This window comes from Thunnus thynnus, chromosome 2 (genome assembly GCF_963924715.1).
Source record: "Thunnus thynnus chromosome 2, fThuThy2.1, whole genome shotgun sequence".
In the NCBI taxonomy this organism is placed as follows: domain Eukaryota; kingdom Metazoa; phylum Chordata; class Actinopteri; order Scombriformes; family Scombridae; genus Thunnus; species Thunnus thynnus.
Window position 1 is genome coordinate 16,802,102 of NC_089518.1, and position 20,999 is coordinate 16,823,100.

The window sequence follows — 20,999 nt, forward strand, 5'->3', positions numbered from 1 at the left end:
GAAATACACTGCTGTAAGATGTCATCTAGTCATGTCACCATAAAAGGTTTTATAATGATGGGAGTGATGGGGATTGCTCAGAAACATATAAGATAAAAAACCTTTTGCATTTATTATTCAATTGGTTAGTTTATATAGTGTATAAGGTGAAAAAGTAATTTTTCATTTCTATGTGACTCTCTATACAACTCCAAAATTTGAAAGCGGTTGCCAGCTGTCACAGTATGTGTGTGTGTGTGTTGGTGTGTCTGTCAGCTCCACTGATCTCACCCTCTCTGTCATCCTATTCAGGCAGCCAGCGGGCTATATTCCGCCAAGCCATGCGGCACTGGGAGAAGCACACCTGTGTGACCTTTATTGAGAGGACGCAGGAGGAGAGCTATATTGTCTTCACCTACCGACCATGTGGGTGAGTCAGTGGGGTTTTTAGCTCCCACATGAAGGAACAGAACAATGGTCAGCCTATGTTGAGTCTTCTTTATCTACAGCTAATTATTTAGCGCTCAAGTACTTTCCCTCTGCCTCCTGCTCAGCAGCCTTTCACCATTGTTCATCCTCGCAGTCTCTGTGTGAGTTGTTATTTCAGACCCCTACCAGTCCTGAGAGAGACAGCCATTCAATGGCCAGGAATGTTTCCTGTGCCTCATCATCACACTGCAGCAGTCACTCAGCACTTGTGTTATACATGGTGTACAGAATTGCAGCCAAAGGAGAGACTTCCTCAGCTTCTCTATAACCGTGTTCACCCCACTCCACTAAAGTTAGGCTCAGTGTCCACTCAGCATTTCTCCCTAAACAGATACTCAGCAGAAGTGCTGGTTGTGGTTCTTGTTGTTGCTAAGCGACTATTCGCAACCTGTTTGGACTTGCTCTTTTATTTAATGATGAAATGTTTTTTAAGTACAACAATTGCTGTCGGGAATGCAAACCAGCGCAACCTATTAATTTAAGATATTAAGAAAAAGAGGTCAAAGCTGTTAGAGAAGTATTGGAGAGTTTCCCAAGGGACACACAAACCTAAATGTTCTCCATTCCCATGTTTTAACCTCACACAAATTTAGAGCACAAGTTGGATCCATTATGTCATTACCCACAATGTAGCTCTCCCACTGATATGTATCATTCATTACAAATAGTTTAACAGAAAGCGGATGCAGCTCATGAAACTGAACTTTTTCCAGCCAACTGTTGATAGCCATTTTTAGCTTGGTAACTGGCCTCTGGAGCAACAGGGATGACATTATCCACGCAGGCGGCAGCGGTTAGCAATGGGAACGCTTGACTCTACTGCATATTCAGCAGGCCCCCATCTGTCCTGTGCAAAGTTCAAGGCGTGTCTCAGGAGAGCCTGGCCGAGCTCGCAGTAATTAGAGAGCGGCTGTCTGGCCCACAGGGCCATGATGTGTGCCCGTCCTGCACACTCCCACACTGAACCTTTCATGTCACGCTGAGATAGAGTGCTGCAGCCAGCCAGCTTCCACCGTCACTCGCAGCATTTGCATTGGCAGACGGATGAATGAATGTCACTGCTGTATGTGTGGATGACGGGTCCCTGGTATGACTCCCCTAAAAAACAGACCAGAGGTTGTTTAGATAATGTCCTCGTTACAAGCTGCGTTATATACACGCACAGGTCATGTGAAATATAGAAAGATTATAGAGCCAGAGACGCATTCCTTATTTTTTTCCCTTGGGCAACATCAAGTTTTTTGGCCTCCCTCTGTACTTTCCACTCGCGTGTTAGTGACCTTGTTTTTTTTTAACTTTAGTAAAACATTAAGTCTAGTCACTATATTTTGGCTTTGTTAACACTGCCTCTCTGTTTGTATGTGTTTGTCTGGCTGCTGATTCACAGGTGCTGCTCCTATGTGGGTCGTCGTGGAGGGGGCCCCCAGGCCATATCCATTGGGAAAAACTGTGACAAGTTTGGCATTGTTGTACACGAGTTGGGTCATGTGATTGGCTTCTGGCACGAACACACGAGACCTGATCGAGATGACCACGTCAGCATTATCAGGGACAACATTCAACCAGGTAGGAGCACGGGTCTCATAGCAATCCCTCAGCAATTATTTTTGGAGAGACACGGTATGAGATGAAATAATAAAAGTGACACACAAAGAGTCTGGGCTGAGCTGGAAAAAGCAGGAAAGATTAAACAACTGTGGGAAGAAAAATTAAACAACTGTGGGGTATACACTCATCCTCAGTCAGATTTCTATTAAACCAAGTGTTTTTAGGTCTGTTGAACCACATAGAAATGTTAAATATTTTAGTTAATTTTGACAGTCCATTATTTTTAAAAACACATTAGCTGGTTAACTTATCCAGGTGGCTCATTTGCATCTGTAGCCAGAGTAAAACTCTGTTCACCTTTGACATACACACATAAGAGTGCACAGTATGACTCAGCTTCATATTTCAGCTGTGCTTTTCCCTTTTTCCTTTCACAGGACAAGAGTATAATTTTTTGAAGATGGAGCCAGGGGAGGTGGACTCTTTGGGAGAAGTCTATGACTTTGACAGTATCATGCACTATGCCAGGAATACATTCTCCAGGTAGGAGCTAAGCCAAGTTCCACTCCACTCACCCCAGACATAAAATTAGTCTTAGATCAAGTCAGGCTGAGCTTTTTCCCACTCTACTGCAACCTTTTAACCCATCTTCATGTTTTCCATTGCTGCTCATTGTGTTGTATGACTATATACATCTGTTATGCACCACATCTGTGTGTATAGGATGCTTACTGAGTGATGTGGCTTGATTCCCAAAGCATGGGAAGAAGAAAGAAACGCTTATTTCTCCCCTACTAATAAATCACTAGAAAACTAACATGTAGCCTGAGGACATCGAGTTTTGAAAAGCCTCACTGTTGTTTGAATGTCTGTCTTGAGTCTAGATTGTCTTTTCACTGTTTGAGTTCAGATGCAAAGGGATAGAAGCTTGTTTCTTGGGAGAAGGTGGATTTTACAAAGTAGCTGCTGCAAACGCTTCTCCTTGGAAATCAGGACTCGCTTCATCTTGTCTGTTTCCTTTGGCTGGACCTTTTTTTTTAACAATCAATTCTCACATTGCATGGGGCTTTAGGGACACTGCAGGCACACTAATGTGATTTATGTAATATTTGGACAGGATTAAATTGCTTATTGGTATATTGGGACAGTCAAAAAATAATACACTTGATGCCTGAGGTAAGTTGTAACAAGAAATCTGATGTGTCTGGTTCCATTTAGCATCTTCCTTTAGGGCCCAGACGAGATCAGAGTAAGTTTTGTCAATTTCATATCTAGCTGAGTTCTTGCTCCATAGTTTTTTGCCTTTTCTGGCATCCAAACCAATATCTTTCACATTATTTGGACTCCTTTACATTATTTGCAATAGGAACAGAATTAAAATGATTGAAATCCTCAATCTCTGAAAAGGTTAAATTGATTCATCTAATATTTTTTTCTTAAAGTGAAAGCCAAGTCTTTGTAGCCAGAGTGAAAGTGTCTCGGATGTGCCAGTTTCTTCCCACGGCCTGTTCAAATTAAGCCCGGTCTTTAGGCTCCTCTCTTCGGCACCTGCTGCTTTAGCAGCAGCAACAGCAACCCCAATAACGCAGCATCCGTCCAGTAGCCCTGCTTCATCACAACATAAATTTCTGCACACCACTTTCAGGGCTATGTGAAACTTCTTGTAAAAGTTGTGCTTTCATACCATCAACCACCTCATTATGCTCCTAAAGGCTCTTTGAAGAGGCTTTATTGAGTAGTAGCATGATGGTCACCGCAGGCTAATACAGGGGTTCATTGTTCATTTGTTTGCTGCAAAGCTTTTTACCTCCTTCATAGCACTCAGGTGTTGTAATAGATGCCTTGCTACTAAATGTCTTCTGCACTCCAAGCACAATGTAGGTCAATCCCTAATAATCACCTACATATGGTTAGGAATGGGGAAGTGGAAATTTTATTGTTTCAATGAATGTTTCCCTCACATATGACCAAAAAGTTCTGCCAAACTTCTAATGCTGCCCAGTCTCAGTAAATAGATCCACATGACTGTTCAGTTGTGCCTCAGACTTTGGACAGTGGGTAAATAACTGATGAATCAACATAAATGTATAAACTGTGGAGGACTAGCTGAAACCAAATTTGGTATTGAATTTGTTGGATACTGGAACCATGTTTTGAAGAAAAACTCGTATTTGGAAAAGCAGAACTGTGAATGTGTCATACTTAATGACCTGCTAACCTCGTTCTTAACTTACTGTCGGATGTTACAGGAAGCCCGTCCAGATGTTGTGCTGTCACAGTACTTCACAAGGGTGTTGCAGCACCACAGGAAAGATCTTACTAGAAAATGTCCCATGGCAAACACTGGTCAGTCTGGGCTCTTACTCTAGTCATCTCAGGCGGTGGATAATTTGAAGTGTTATTTACCAGCTGGGTGACTGCAAAGCCAAAATAGACCTCTTGGGAGATGTTGAGTCAGATTCAGCTTCTGAGTCATCATTGAAATTGCAAAGGCATCATTACACTCACTGCAAAGTGGCTTAAATATTTTGTTAGCTTTGACACCCAAAGGCGTATAAATATTACGGTTACATCCTGATGCGGTGTACAGGATATGACTTCAGTTTTGCGTATGAAAACTGCATTTTGACCTTGCCTGTAAAATGGGGGAACCTTTCAGACAGCTGCAGGAACAGCCACTCCAACCATGCAATGTGCTACCTATAGCAGGAATAGTTTTGACAGCCCTCAGTAAGCCAGAATGGGTGTAATGTGATCTCTGGGCACACTTAAGTCAAAGCAAAACGCGAGTGAGCCCAGACTATGATCATTACTACCTCAGTCTGATATGAGAACCAGCTGTTGGCTGTCCTTTTGTTCTTACTGTCAGCTGTATATATATTTTTCTACTTTTTCCTCTAAATCCAACTCACAACGCCCTCCCATGCCCCGTGTTACTCTCTCAGTGTATGGGCCTCTCCGCAAATCAACTGCCATGCTCTTGTGGCAAACAGATTCTGGGAAGCAGAGAGGGAATCTTTGTCTAAACGGAGGCTGTGGCTGGGTGTAGGCCAATGTACAGAAATGCCTGTCTGGCCCTGTGTGTCCAAACTTTAGGCCGAGAATGCACTTCACGCGGAATGGAGGGGAAATACTGAGTGCGTACTTTGCACAATTTCATTCCCTTTGCTTTTTCTGTTTATTATTGTACAGGAAGACAGGAAAGTGAAAAAACAGAGAAGCAGAGACGTCTTTTATGAGAACAAACATATAAAATGTGAAACATACTCCAAAACTTCTCTCTAGTGGACGTTTAGGTCCACAGGATCTATTGGTGACCTGAATGAAGTCCACTGCAGCTGATAAATTGTTTGTTTTTTTTCAAAGGTGGAGAGGATGGTTTTATCTCGTATTGAATTTCAGTCAGCTCAGCACTCTAGCTGTCACTCCAGGTCAAGGCTTGGACTTAACCCCATGATCTTGTAAATTTGTGGTATGCTCTACAGCCTGCTGCACAATGAAGCAGCCCAGTCCTAAAGTATGTTTATGTTAGGTAATCCCCCCAGTCCTGTTTCCACTCCAACTCTGTTGCTGTCTCAATTCGTGAAACTGTGTTGATCAATAAGACTGTTTGGAAATGAGAGAGGAATGGCTACCACTGCTCGGGAATGTTTCACAGAGCTGTATTAGCAGACAAGGGGCTCCTGTTAGCTTTTCACAAGTCATTCCAAGCACTTTTTCTAGAGCGCTGATTGGCTGATTTACCTGTGCCAGTGTCTTTCTTTGTCACTCCATTATTAGCCTGCGTGTTTGCTCGGTGTTTTACAGTAAATCACCGTGGGAAGCCAGGGCTTTTGCTGCGGGTGTTGTTCGAAAGATTTCATGGCTTGTCTTGATGTTTTGCTATCTCTTGGGGACAAGCAGGACTGATCCCCGTGCTTTTTGTCTAGGGTGTGTAACCCGACCCACAACTCTGCCTGCCCCCTCCATTGCTCCAGAGATATTTTTCAGGACTAGTGCATGGAGCAGTGCCAACTCAAATAGAGACCTGCCAGTGTGCCCATTGTCTGCTCTGACACCGGCTGGAGTGGCGTTTTTCACCGACAGCCAGCATACGGGCTCCTGGAAGCCCACAGACAGGCAAGGCAGAGTCTAAACTGTTAGCTCAGGCTGCACTGTTTGCACATGCCTGGCGTTGATAGGCATGTCACCATGGTAACGGCCAGAGATCTATGCCGTTGCTCGCCAATACTTAGAGAAAAATAGAGATGATAAACTAGCAAAGTGTCAAGTGAGGCATCAGTGTGAAAAGAGTCTTTCTGGACCAACTGTTCCGTCCTGCCATATTTAAAGCAACATATATGTTTTACTTGACCTTTTGGTAGTGACAGTTGTCATTTTGCAGATCTAACAAATATGTGGCTGTTGTTCACGTGCCTACCTTCACAGCCTCGGCTCTTATTTGAGGTCCATCTGTGGGGCAGACATGTGTGTGAAGAATGATGTCAGTGTTAACCTCAGAAACAGACTGTGTGACCCTGACCTCAAAGGAAGACTGTGATAAGTGACTGCAACTGTCCATCTGTTGCATTTTAGCCAGGGTGGAGTAAATCCGATTTTCCAAAATAAAAGATTAAAATGAATGACTTAAGATCTTCAGCCTACACACACACACTTTAACATTCAAATATGCTGGGTGCAGATGGAGGAGCTTGTGGTAATGAAGTTAAGAAAACATGTAATCAAGAGTTTGAAACATCTATTTTATCTTTTTTAATAACATTAGTGGAAAAGTGTGTCTATCATATCCTGAGTGGTTACGGTTATTCAGAAATAAGTGGTCTAATGTTGGTTACTGTACAAATAGTTGGGTTGGAACATTAATGATAATATTCTTGTTTTCACATGGGTGTGGTCGTGCATGCTCATGCCAAAGTCAGCAGTAGGCATAAGGATGCTTGCTGTCCATTTTAACTGATGCTAGATCATTACAAGTTATCTATTACCATTATATTTTTTAATTGGAAGAAATATTGACTTTCCGCCATAAATCTCACATGTATTAGGATATCTTATAGCAACAAATGCATATTAGTGTTCTGAATTGCCGGGTTTGCATTTCTCCTTAAAAAGAATAAGATCTCTGTGCACTTCTTGTCGGACTGTTAGGTTTCTACAAGACAACCAAATTTTGTTTGGCTTGGTCAGTACTCAATTTCATCACGGTATTTAAAAGTCTAAATCCTCTAAAAACTGTTCAAAACAATGTTTACAGTGATTGAGTTGCACTGATCGACAGTAAATCATTTAATCCTTGAGCAAACATGTTTTGGTAGCGTGCCTGCATGTTGGAATATTTAGCAGGTTTGTATGCATGCCGTCTGGGTTTCATGCAACATTAACATCGGTCTCTGTTTCTGAATTACAGAGGCATCTTCCTGGACACTATCCTGCCACGCTACGATGTGAATGGAGTGCGACCACCCATTGGCCAGAGAACCAGACTGAGCAAAGGGGATATCGCACAGGCACGCAAACTCTACAAGTGCTCGAGTAAGACCAAAACGACAAATCCTGTCTGCTATGGGTTTTTCCTGTCTATTTTTGCATGTGTGCACTACACAGCCCTGAGAGAGAGGTCTGTAGCTCCTCCTGCCTTCCCTAGATGCAGCTTACACTGTGTGGAAATAGCCAAGCAGCTACTATTGATGTGGTGTGGCTCCTTGGCTACAGCGTCCGAGACTCCCAAGCTGGGAGGAGTGTAAACACTGCTCAGGGACAGGAAGTTTGTCATCACTCTTTCTGAGATAGACGCAAAAGAACAGCTGTTCTTGAAGACAATGACTAAAATGATTTTTGGGAATCAACGCACATCACAGCACTTTATAAACTGCGCCGCTATACACTAAGGAGAGTTACGTAAGCCTGGTACTTTCCAAAGCACACTGTTTGTGCTTCCAGAGAGGACAGAGAGGATTTAATGCTGTTGAAGTAAACAGAATTTATAGCATTAACAGATGTACATTGAGAACAGCCTTCTGCCTAATGGATTTGATGTCAGACAGTTAATTGTAGGTCAGGCCAGGATAGTTGAGCTGTCGGCCTCAAATCAAAGCTCATTGAATAAACATAGTGATGGTCACCAGAGCTGAACCAGCCGGTGTGGTTTTAGTGTAGAGCTGGAAGTTTTAACCGTAAATCTATATGTGTCTGTGCAAGCTTTCTCTCTCGTGAGGAAGAAACAGACTGGATGATGTGGCGCACAGTGTGGGGGATGAGGTAGTGATTCTCTCCACGTGTTCCTGGAAAAAAAAAAAAAAAAAAAAAAAACCTTAAAGAGCCACGGATCTCCCATTCATGTAGCATTCCTGGGAGCGTTTGTCATCCCCCGTGTGTGCCCGAGTGTTTGTTAACGGTTTAGTATTGGCAGACCTCTGCCAAGCATTATTACACACAACTCGTAGCTCAGGGCTCCTTGTTTTATTGCTTACGCACAATACTTGTGGGAAGCAGTGAACGTAAACAGTCATGGAGGTGTTTTCTTACTCTTACTAAATGCAACCCAAGGTAAAGATAACACAGAGGTAATAATGAATACAAACAGAGCTCTCATGATGGACAACCCAAGATACAAATCTACTGTATATCATTTCCACTCTGCCTTAATTAAACACATCTTTCCCCCACTTGGCATGAACCTCCCTCAGTTGCTCCATGAGGCTATATTGTGTTTGGAATAAGTCTTTGCGCACTTGCACACTTAGTTTTGCCAGTCAAGCTAAAGGCTGGTTTTTCACTGGCAACACGTACATAATGCATTACATCCTCCAGAGAGCTGGGTTATTTATAGAGGGCCAGGTTTATTTTCAGAGGACGCTCAGAGAAAGTGTCTCACAATCTCTATTCCTTTGTGTGATCATCATCTGGAGTAGGTGGGGGAGGAGAGAGGTGAGGCGCAGGGTCGTGAGTGAATATTATCAGCAGATGTGCCTTTGAAAATAAAAGAGCTACCCTTTACTTTATATTCAGTGTAATAATTCCAGCATCAAACATCTGTTTCTACAACAGGGTTTCAGAGAATATACTTCGGAGCTGTTTGTCTGTATAGCTTTGTTTTCAGGCAGGGTCCAATTGGCAGTGCCTCATGCTCACGGCTCAGACCCTTACGTGTAGTTCTGTGTGTGTTTGTTTTTGTGGACAGGATGTGGGGACAGTCTGCAGGACAGCAGCGGGAACTTCTCCTCTCCTGGCTTCCCCAATGGATACTCAGCCTACATGCACTGCATCTGGAGAATATCAGTCACGCCAGGGGAAAAGGTATGAGCATACGGAAGAAGCCAGATCAGCTTTGATATGCCTTAGAACAAGCACTGCAGTCCGTTTATACTGATACAGCTGTGGTGTTTTTGTTACTTCTTATTTATCTGAGCGGTAGCAGTGTGTAACCTTTGTTCTGTTCAGTGTCAATAATCATGCTCTTTGTTTTTAAGATCATTCTGAACTTCACCTCAATGGATCTGTACAGGAGCCACTTGTGTTGGTATGACCATGTAGAGATCAGAGATGGATATTGGAGGAAGGCGCCTCTCAAAGGTTAGTTTTGCTGAAGATTTCTGTACATTAAGCTTTTTCCTTTGATTTCTTAGCTGACAGCTAACACGGCTAACAGATTTTTTTCCAAACCATAAAACATAGTATTCACAGAAACAGACTTTCTCAGTTGTGGTTCGCAAAAAAGGTCCAAAATGTCACTTCTATTACTCCTCCTCTAATCATACCCTTAGGGAACTTTTATGATTTTCCAAACATTTAAACGCTTATATAAAATGCTAATCGTAAGTTCATGTCTTGTCTGTTTTTGTTCAGGTTTTTGAATATTGCCCCTCGTTTCCTCTCACAGTGTATGTACTTAAGGAGCCTCTATGGAGAAAAGAGCTATGCAGCGGACCTGCAGAGCTATTGCAGATGTTGTGATAATCAAATCTTGGTTTATGTGTGTGTGTGTGTGTGTTTTCACCTGTGACCCAGGTCGTTTCTGTGGCGATAAACTGCCTGAACCAATCATCTCCACTGACAGCCGGCTGTGGATTGAGTTCCGCAGCAGCAGTAACTGGGTGGGAAAAGGTTTCTCAGCCGTTTATGAGGGTAAGCACTCATTCCCCAACCTCATTGCACCCCATTCCAGCATGCTGCTCAGCTGACTGAACGCATGGCCAGTCACACATCCAACAATGTGCCTAGAAACTGCAGTAATATCCACAGTTTCTGGCTCCCCGATTGCTGATGTGTCAGGCACTTTACGCTGCATTAATCAGATTTTGGCCGGCCATCAGATTCAGCTCCATTGTTTCCAGACTGCGCAAACGAATGATGTGTGTTTGTGTGTGTGGAAGCTGGTGATGGAGGCATTTGGACTAATCCACATTGCGTAAACCAGAACAGTGAGCACACGATGTTGTTTTTTTTTCTTCTGGGGCATGTGCTGATGATACAGTATTACTATCGAGGGAGCTTCAGGGTTGTTTTTATTGTTTTTCCTGTCACATGCAGCCATCTGTGGTGGAGAGGTAAAGAAGGACAATGGCCAGATCCAGTCCCCCAACTACCCTGATGACTACAGGCCCAACAAAGTGTGTGTGTGGAAGATTTCTGTAGCTCAGGGCTACCACGTAGGTCTTACCTTCCAGTCCTTTGAGGTAAGACACCAGTGCTTTCCCCCAAACTCTCTTTGAGGGCATTTAATGACTAATTTAGAGATGTCTCAAATGTCCAACACTAACCTCAGACCCTCTACCCTTCCTCAGATTGAGAGACATGACAGTTGTGCTTACGACTACCTGGAGGTTCGTGATGGGAACTCTGAGAGCAGCCCTCTACTGGGCCGCTTCTGTGGCTATGACAAGCCGGATGACATCAAAACCAGCTCTAACCAGCTGTGGATGAAATTTGTTTCAGATGGCTCTGTCAACAAGGCCGGCTTTGCTGCCAACTTCTTCAAAGGTCAGAGTTTAAGGGCTGTGAACTCTCTGAAGAGAATGTCAACATCTGTATACCTGACGTGTTCCAGCAGTCATTCTGTCATTATCATTCAAAGTATAAGTTTTTTATAAGATATTTTTTTATTCCACATACACCATTGGGTTCTATGCGACCCTCTTTGCCCGGCTCTGCTGTTGTTTTGGAGGGTTTCTCTTGTAAGCCATGGAACCAGGGGGCCAGCTAAAAGGGTCCTAACATATCTTTGTGTTTTCAGAGATGGATGAGTGCTCCAAGCCTGACAATGGTCGCTGTGAGCAACGCTGTGTCAACACACTAGGCAGTTACAAGTGTGCCTGTGACCCAGGCTATGAGCTGGCTGCTGACAAGCGCAGCTGTGAGGGTAAGTACAGGGAGAAAAGTCACCAGCCCTGCTCACCGTGTAATTTAAATGCTAAAGCATTTTAAACAGTTAGCCACCCAAATACAATAAGTATAGTCATTCCAAAAAGTCCAGAGAAGATGCCAACAGTGCCTGGGAACTATCTTTTAAAGCTTTGAGTCACAACAATGCAAGTATTATTTTTTATCTCAAATTATATGTTGTTGTTTAAGACTTAACGACTAATATACAAGTTGTACAATATGATCATTTAACCACTGTCCGCCTCTAGAGGACAACAGCTGTCACTACAGTTTGCCATATGTACCACTATACACTGTGTGCTGCAGATTTTTATGCAACACGATTGCAGTGTCAAAGTAAAATATATATAATATATATAATATATATTGCATGTAAAAATAGCTAAAAAATGTGACTTTTACTCATTCCAACATTTCTCTAATGTCTATGTTTAATATCTTTACAATTTGTGTATCAACATAGCATCTATTGCAGTTGCTACAGATCTACGTTGCACATTCATTTTAGCTAAGAATAGCCAGGTGAGGGGGGGTAACAGCTGTTGTTCTAACATGTTGTGCATTGCATAACTGATTCAACGCTTTCCTGAGACCTCACAGGCAGGTCAGGCAGTAATCGGGTTTACGCAGGACACACAAAAGATATTTCAGTGGACTCTCATTTCTGTCTCACACCATTAGTGTTACTGTATGGTTTGCAACATAACATTTGGATATTTTCAATCCACACATCTGTATTTCTATCAAGTTATATCTATATCTATATACATATAAATATAAATATATACATATCTATATGTCTCTTCCCATGTTATGTTTTTTGTCCAGCTGCCTGTGGAGGCTTCATCACCAAGCTGAATGGGTCAATCACCAGTCCAGGTTGGCCCAGAGAATACCCCCCAAACAAGAACTGCATCTGGCAGCTGGTTGCCCCCACGCAGTACCGTATCACTCTGCTCTTTGATGTCTTCGAGACTGAGGGCAATGACGTGAGCACTGGGGTTATTATGAATCGGCACGGGGTGGGTTTGTTCTATGCTTTCTTTCTGTCATTTCACTGTTTTTCCACTCTCATAGCAAGTAAAACCCTCTCCTCCTCGTGTTTCATAATTAAAAGTAACTAGTGCAGTGCCTGTTCAAAACGTGCCACTTGGCCTCCGGCTGCTACCTCAACACACAGAAAAATTAATACAGTTGATGTGAAGTGTGAATGAGTATATACACCAACAACATGAAAGAAACTAACATTCTATTATACACAGCTGTTATAAATAACAAGTACGCTATTAGTGAATGCATGTTCTTTTCTCATTTCAGGTAACATAAGGGCTGCATTTAAAAATAAAATAATGTGCATCCTAAAATAAAGTGGATCAATCATATTGGGCTCTTAGATCGTTCCTATTTTCTGTGCCTTCAGTTCAGATTTGAGTGGGTATGTTTGCTCCAAAGATTTGTGCTTTGTCTGTAGTGGCACTTCACAATTGCCATGGTCTCGGAGCATATGAGACAAACTGGTTTTTAACTGTCCGTGGAAGTATTTCCTTTGTTTTACACACATAACTACATTCATTGTGTATTGGGGCTCTGAGCGCTTCTAAAACGCGGGTGACCTACACTCAACATGTACCTGAACGCCTCCTGTGTAGAGACAACAGTCACTGCTGCTGCTGTTGATCTGCTAAATGTGCTGCTCTATGTTTGCCTAAAAGATTTGTGCTTCGTCTGTAGTGATGCTTCACAATCGCCACGGTCTCGTAACATATGAGACAATGACATGTTTTGAACAGCCTGTGGAAGTATTTGCTCCGTTTTACACACGTAACTACAGTCATTGTCTATCTTCCAAATCGTGGGTGACTTACGCTCACCAATTTACCTGAACGCCTCCTGTGTAGTCACGACATGGGGTAAGAGTGTCCATTCTTGATTAAAAGCTCCGTTTTCGCTGTTTACTTTTCTCTTTTTAGAGCACTTTTCTCTGACTAGTGTCACGACTCATCTCTGGTCTCTCCCTGACATGCTGGAGTCAGTCAGCAGAGCCCTGAAGCTCTGCCCTGCCCCCTGCACAGAGTGGAGTGGCTCGCTGATTGCTGGTTTATTCTAAGTTTATTAATATTAAACGTATCGCGTGTCCAAATTGCACCAAATTCGACACTGCACTCACTTGGGTCCCCAGCCATACACTTGCCAAGAGTGGAGTCACCTAGATGAAGGGTTCTCGAGATATGCAAAGGACATACAGACATACAGAGATTCCTTCCTTTAGTAGAGAGATAAAAGAAAATGCTGCAGCATCCTCACATGCTCTGTTTCTCTGCTCAGGTTTGTAAGTATGACTACGTGGAGGTGCGAAGTGGACTTTCAGCAGATTCGAGGCTACATGGGAAGTTCTGTGGGGCAGAGAAACCAGAAGCTATTACCTCTCAGTACAACAACATGCGCATTGAATTCAAGTCAGACAACACAGTGTCCAAAAAGGGTTTTAAAGCACAGTTCTTCTCAGGTGAGTCCTCCAGCAGTGTTGTGCACACCATCACAAGTCTTTTCACCCTGTCACTTGGAGCTGCTATCTGTCAGTCTTCAAAGGGAACAGTCACCAAGGTTGTGTCCTCTGTGCTTCCTCAGACAAAGACGAGTGCTCTAAGGAGAACGGTGGCTGTCAACATGAGTGTGTCAACACCTTTGGAAGCTACAGCTGTCAGTGCAGGAGTGGCTTTGTGCTGCATGAGAACAAACATGACTGCAAAGAAGGTATTTCAACTGTCTCTTTTATGTTTGCACATTTACAGATTAGATATTTGCAATCAGAGCAGCCATTAGGATTAATCAGCACACAGTTTCCTTGTGTCAAAAACAGTTTGAGTGCAGTCTTAGCAGGTCTGTTCTGATTCAGTGATGTCTTTTTGCAGCTGGCTGCGATCACACTGTGAATGGCGTGAGCGGCATCATCACCAGCCCCAACTGGCCAGATAAATACCCCAGCAAGAAGGCGTGCACCTGGGCACTCACCACCACTCCTGGCCACCGCATCAAAATCGTATGTGCCACCTCCTCCTGCTCTCTGTGTCATTTACTAGTAAATTATGTATTTGTGTGCAGCTCTAGTGTGTAGTTGAATTGCTAATCCCTCTGGGACATCTGTGTTTACTGTGCTGTTGTCAGAAACTGTTCTGCAGTTCCTAATGACGATGTGTGGCTCCCCCTTCTGTTATTATCCGCATTTTTGTCTACTATGTCACATTATTTTGAAATTAAGTGTTTGCTGAAAGAAAATTTGTATCTATGTCAGTATCCAACTTATAACATCAAACCATATTATGCAAGCAAGAATGCAAAAAATAAGGAAGACCTCATTTCAGCAAACATTTCCTTTTAAACTCAAGTGTGCCTGTGTGCAGACAAGTTTCTGGAAATGAGACACTATCAAGATAAAGCTTAAACTTAAAGCTTGATCTCACTTGAAAGTTTGATCTCATACATTTCCAGTCATCTCTTTCAAGAAAAATTGGATTGAATACTCATTTCTTTAAATGTACTCACTCACCATCTTGTTTGGTTCCAGGCCTTTAATGAGATCGACATGGAGGCTCACCTGGAGTGTGCTTATGACCACATTGAAATTTACGATGGACGAGATGGGAAAGCGCCAAGTCTGGGTCGCTTCTGTGGCACCAAGAAGCCCCCACCCATCATGTCTAGCGGCAACAGGCTGTTCATTCGCTTTTTCTCTGATAACTCTGTGCAGAAGAAAGGCTTTGAGGCTTCTCACACCGCAGGTAAGATTAGATGCCATTGAAACAGTACTCAGTGTCTTTTCCTGCTCAAAAAATAGCACAGCATTGATGTTTCTGAGACATCAAGTTGAATTCAGGTCAGTTACCCAGATGTCAAACTTCATGTATGTTTTTGAAATGAAGAATTTAGTTTTTGTTGCTATTCACCACCCTGTCTGAAAATGATTATGACTCATATTTAACTACAGAACATGTTTTGGAGTCCTTTGTATCTATGCAACTGTAAAACGAGAAATTAGCAAGAGACCAGCAAATACCTCGGCTGTACTTGTAGCTTATCAACTTTGGCCTCTGTCTGCAAAGTGTCCAACTCAACTAAACTTTCTGTGCAGAGTGTGGTGGTCGCCTAAAGGCTGAAGTCAAGACCAAGGACCTGTTCTCCCATGCCCAGTTCGGGGACAATAACTACCCTGGAGCCTCGGACTGTCAGTGGGTCATCTCAGCGGAGAAAGGCTACGGGGTGGAGCTCATCTTCCAGACCTTTGAGATTGAGGAGGAGGCGGACTGTGGCTATGACTACATGGAGCTCTTCGATGGAGCTGATACCAAGTCTCCACGGCTGGGACGTTACTGTGGCTCAGGGGTAAGAACATCTTCCTAAGAGCCACTGCTCTCTGAATGGTTTTTCTTTGTCAAACACAACTGGATTGTTACGGCACATTTTTCTCTGCTGCTGTATGACAGCAGAAGTATTCTGACAATTGTTGTGGAATTAGCGCTGCTGTTGAATAACTTTTGCCAGCAGTTTTTAATACAGTGACTTTGTGAACTACCCTGGGGCTAGTCTACCCTGATTCCAGTCCATATTCTGGCTTTAATTATTTTGTTAAAGTTATTGTGCTCCTCTGGGTTTGGGAGTGTTGCTGTGGGGGCGGTGGTAGGTCGACACAAGTCGACACTCCCTGGGTGTTGATACCCTATCAGAATCTCTGGCATTGGGTTGTAACTGAGAATTAGTCAGCCAGTGTTGCAGCCGGAGTCTGGAACAATGAGGCCAGCAGGTCAGAGAACAGCTTGATTTCATTTACGCACTACAGTAATAAGCTTTGGCCTTTTACTCACGCCCGTTCCTATGAATCATTTGCTGGAGGGGACATAACACCCGCAGTACCTGGGGGAGCGGTTCCTCAATCAAGTTTCCTTTTATAAAACGGGTCGAAATAAACTAACTGACACACTTGAGTCCAAAGTAGGGTGAAAACTCATTATAGTGCAAGGAGGCTTATTTTTAGCCCAAGGGCTTTTCTCAAATAGTAGACCACATATTGCTTGGTGTACAATAAAAAATTGTCGGCTGCTTTCTTCTTGTGTTTTAAATCTCTTTCCCAATAAACCAAGACTTGTGGCCTATTGTTAGTTTACTGTAATGCAGCCTTTAAAATCAGGAAAAGGCAACACTTATGCCATATCACGATATTATGATATCCAAAATCTACGACGATATCTAGTCTCATATCACGATATCGATATAATATTGATGTACTGCCCAGCCCTACCTATTGTAAATATATTATTTATCTTTCAATGGCTGTTTTAATCAACAATCTGGTGCTTCACAGTAGGTTGCACAAGCTTTGGCTGCTCTAACGTTACATGCTTGTCTTTGTCAGAGCCACAGGGTAGCTGCCTGAACACCTCCAGCAGCTAATTATTTTTCAGTATGCTGTTCTGAATTAATATTCAGGTGATGCCACAATTCTGACAAACAGCCAAGTCAAGTGTTGCATATTTTCTGTGCTTACATAATGCAGTTAATTTTCCTTTTGTTTCATTGGAAATAGTTTGGCTGACAGTAGAATATATATGAAGTACTATGCAGTATATTGCTTTGTTTGGTGAAAAAAAAGAGCTCTCTCCAGTGCTGCACCTGGCACTAATAATCAGAGTACATTTTATCCTCATCTCAGGAGCAGCCAAAGCCTGAATCAGAGTAATAGTAATAATAAGTTTATTTATATAGCACCTTTGTAAGAGCAGACGTCATAAAGTGCTTAACAACAAAAACAAACAAAAACAATGCAACAGACATTAAACGCAGACATTCAGCTAAAAACACGAGGCAAAACAGACAAAAACCTGGAGAGGGCCAGTCCTGGTCCTGTACCCTTACTTGGGCCCTGGCTGTTTCAGAACTAGCAGTCCTCTGTAGTCAGAAGCCATTCGTCATGGTCACTGATTTGCTCTCAGTTTCAGCATGTGAGAAGTCTTTAAGTTTTAATTGAAGTGCAGTCAAAGAAGCAGAAAGCGGCAGCCACAAATGAATCTGTTGTTTTGTCCTTCCTGACAGCCTCCAGAGGAGATCTACTCAGCCGGTGACTCCATTGTGATCAAGTTCCGCTCCGACGATACAATCAACAAAAAAGGATTTCACGTCCGCTACACCAGCACCAAGTTCCAGGACACACTGCACTCACGCAAGTGACCAGCGGGGGCCGGAAGGGGCCGTGCGGGGCAAAGGGGCAAACGGAGGGGCCCCCAGGGGAGGCGCCAGCCTGACGCTCGGAAACCTTCGGCCACCAAGATGAATCAGACACGACAGAACAGCCGCAAGACCACCAACCGCACCTCAGCTCCTAGGGGCTCTAGCTCCCCACACAGACAATGAGGAGTAAAGCCATTCTGCAGTACACCTTGTTTTTACCTTTTTATGGTTAGGATTGGGGTGGGAGGGTGAAGGTCCGCTTTAGGTGGACAGTAGGGGAAAATTTATTGACCCAGTCCCCTCCAGATATTCTTTTGTTTCTTTCTTTTTTTTTTTTTTTTTTTTAATGCGCCTCCTAATGAGAGGCACAAAGGAAAACAGTGGATTCTCAGGACCTGTAGGAAGGCAGGCATCAGCTGGACAGATCCCTGCTTTTGTCGGGCCAGCCCACCACATCCAGAGGGAGGAGAGAAAGAGGAGGAGGAGTATGGGAGGGTCTCCTGCACTCCTCAATTATTGCTCTCCTCTCTTCACACTCTCATCCCTTTTGTTCAAGGATTCATATCCGTAAAAGGATTAGAAGGACTTGACTTGAGATTTTGATACTGTATGTCAGTCAATTGCATGTAATTACAAGGAAAGAAGGAAAACTGTACAGTGACAACACCAGCATTTGTAATTGGCATTGTCCTGGCAACCAGTGGCAAGATTCACGTTGTTACCATTAACAAGGAAATTAAGGAAGCAGTTATCTTATTAAAGGACTAATAAATGAAATGTGGTCCATGTCTTCTGGTTGGTAATTGCTTGCCTGATGACTGGCTATTACTGTACCTCCATGTATAAAGTAATGTGTATGATCTTTCAAAGGGAACATGTGCTTTTCTCAGTTCGAACCAGTTAGCACTTTACAGTGAATTGTTCCAAAATCATGAGCTTATGAATTTTTGTGAAATGCAATGCCAGTTCACTTATTTTTAAATGCATTTTATCTCTCTTATTCTTCATTGTTTTTTTTAATTGCTCCATTTAGTTCCTCAGGCATACTTGAACATTGTGTGTGCCCTGTAACATGGGGTAATAAAGATATGACTTATGTTTCCGTGTTGATTTACAGATGTAAAATAATTTCTCTCTAGAGAAAATGCCTTTTCTTGGTACAATGAAGTATTTCTCAAGAACCAAATGAGCCTGGGTATTTATTGTCATAGTAATTACATATATAATGTAAAGGTGGAAAGGTACTGTTGAACTTCGCCCTATAATTGCCTTCTAATGTATAGCCATTGGTCTATGTTGAATATACTATGTTGCTCACTCATTCCTTTTCTCCATTTATTTCTCACTCAGCAGTATGTTGTTGTGTGAATTTGCAGATGTCTGCTACATGTTTGATGTCTGACCTTTTTTCACAATATTCACTGATAGAAAACCTGTTTTGGTGTCACATTAGTTAGGCCAGTCCTGGCAGTGCATTGAGTGAGTTTAATTTACAAAGCTTTAGTCCTTATAGAGTCCTTGTGTTTGTTGCTGGTACAAACTCAGTACAAGTGAATAAGAGGAATAATACGGGACAGAGGACTTAAACGGCACATTGGTCTGTGCTTGAAATAAGTTTCAGAAGAATTTTGTGACACACACACACACACAAAAACAAATAGAAATATCACTTATTCATCTCATCTTTGATTCACTATTTATAGATGGATCTTGTCATTTCAGACTGGGAAAACATTTCCATTTCCACCTTGCTAAATATTCATTCCCCCACATGTAACCCTGCTCTCCCTCAATAATTATTCCATTACTGTTCTCTTGTGCTTTTACATAAAAAACGAGGAGCAGAGCAGTGCGGTTGCACAGAAAAACTGCCAGACTGGCACGAAGGTAAATTGGGGCCCTCAGTCTACTTAACCCCACAAGTACTGCAAAATACATGCAGATGGAACGAACTGCAGTCTGGCTGATACACAGTTTGGGTAAACACATAACAAGGATCAGGGCATATTTCACATTCATGAATAAATAATAAAGATTCATAAAAGGTTCAGATACATTAGCTTTTTATATAAATTTATTTTTGCATTCGATTATTGAATTTCACATACTAAACTACTGTGCACATACACGTTTATCAAGAAAATGTGATCACTCATCTAAGTAGATTTAGATTGTTCAGCATATTTTGGATATTTATTAATCTGGTGTACCTGTACTACACTAACCTTCTTGTAATTGAAATCTTTTCTCATTTAATATACTGTAAAGAGTAAAGAAAGTAAACCCACCCATATATTTAGGTGTGGGGAGATTAACATGAATAAAAACCTTTATACGCAAAGTGCTTTAACATAATACACTTGCCCTGCTATATTTCAGATCCTATTTCTGTATGTACCAGCTGCACATACTTTTTATTTTCACGAGAACTTAACAACTTAACTTGTCAACTTAACAAAAGTGATACTGTAAAAAAACATCTTTACATAAAAAATGTGAATGCACCACTGACATTTAACTATAAAAGTTTGGGCACTGACAATGGAAATGTACTAACAATTGGCAACATGTAATAAATTTAGTACTCCTGCTTCATTTTCATCTTTCTGATTTTACTCAAAATATTTGTTTACATCCTTCTGCTTTTGTTGCTGTCAAGATGAGCAGGAACGCCACTTTATAGACAACCTCCTTACACCGGCATGAAACATTGATGTGCTGCAATTCAACATTAAATCATGAGCCATTTCATATGAATAATTAACGTCAGGAACTGGAGAAGTGTAACGCCGTCTACCGTCTCAGTAATTATGTGACTGTAAGCAAACGGTGACAGGTCTTCATCCTGCTCCGTTGCTCTGTTACATAACAATGCAGAAGAAAACCAGTGCTGAGCTTCCACAAGAAAAGACCCGAGGCTTTTCTGCACCTGATTTATTTGACATCCACAAGTAACACACACACGAGACAAAAATGTACTGCTCTGGCAGCAATTGAGTCAGTCCCTCTCCCTAACTGTTATTGTGTTATGTGGTTTGACAAATGGCCCTCACCTTCTCTGCGGGGCAGACCGGAGCTGGCGTCGATGGCTGGTTGAGTGGTGCTCTAAATTGTGTGAGAGCAGAGGAGGGAGCAGAGTGGGTTACAGTGAGTGTTTTCAAGTGCAGTGGAGGGCATGTAGAGGGTACACCTGAGGAGCTGGCAAGAGGTCTCTTATTAATTGCTGATGATGACAAAAATAGAGACCTTGAAGCAGTTTGAGATCTGATATAAACATGTGATAGGGTCAGAAAAGAGGATGATAACTTGTGGTGAGTACTGGCATACACAACATTTCAGAGCAAGTGTGTGTTGGCAGCATCAAAAGTTCAGCTGAGAAAGTG

At 42.4% G+C, this 20,999-nt stretch overlaps 1 protein-coding gene across 1 annotated transcript in view; it reads left to right on the forward strand.

Annotated features, from left to right (window-relative positions):
- bmp1a (bone morphogenetic protein 1a) overlaps nucleotides 1-20,211 on the forward strand; it is a 32,168-nt gene extending 11,957 nt beyond the window's left edge. Inside the window, exons 4-20 of the mRNA XM_067606827.1 lie at nucleotides 292-409; nucleotides 1,856-2,034; nucleotides 2,454-2,559; nucleotides 7,424-7,548; nucleotides 9,197-9,312; nucleotides 9,486-9,588; nucleotides 10,024-10,140; nucleotides 10,546-10,691; nucleotides 10,800-10,995; nucleotides 11,249-11,374; nucleotides 12,226-12,386; nucleotides 13,723-13,903; nucleotides 14,026-14,151; nucleotides 14,310-14,437; nucleotides 14,963-15,176; nucleotides 15,527-15,777; nucleotides 17,482-20,211. Coding sequence (XP_067462928.1) covers nucleotides 292-409; nucleotides 1,856-2,034; nucleotides 2,454-2,559; nucleotides 7,424-7,548; nucleotides 9,197-9,312; nucleotides 9,486-9,588; nucleotides 10,024-10,140; nucleotides 10,546-10,691; nucleotides 10,800-10,995; nucleotides 11,249-11,374; nucleotides 12,226-12,386; nucleotides 13,723-13,903; nucleotides 14,026-14,151; nucleotides 14,310-14,437; nucleotides 14,963-15,176; nucleotides 15,527-15,777; nucleotides 17,482-17,616 — 2,528 coding nt within the window. The 3' untranslated portion in view covers nucleotides 17,617-20,211. The remainder of the gene's footprint in view (nucleotides 1-291; nucleotides 410-1,855; nucleotides 2,035-2,453; nucleotides 2,560-7,423; nucleotides 7,549-9,196; nucleotides 9,313-9,485; nucleotides 9,589-10,023; nucleotides 10,141-10,545; nucleotides 10,692-10,799; nucleotides 10,996-11,248; nucleotides 11,375-12,225; nucleotides 12,387-13,722; nucleotides 13,904-14,025; nucleotides 14,152-14,309; nucleotides 14,438-14,962; nucleotides 15,177-15,526; nucleotides 15,778-17,481) is intronic.
- The last annotated feature ends 788 nt before the right edge of the window (nucleotides 20,212-20,999 follow it).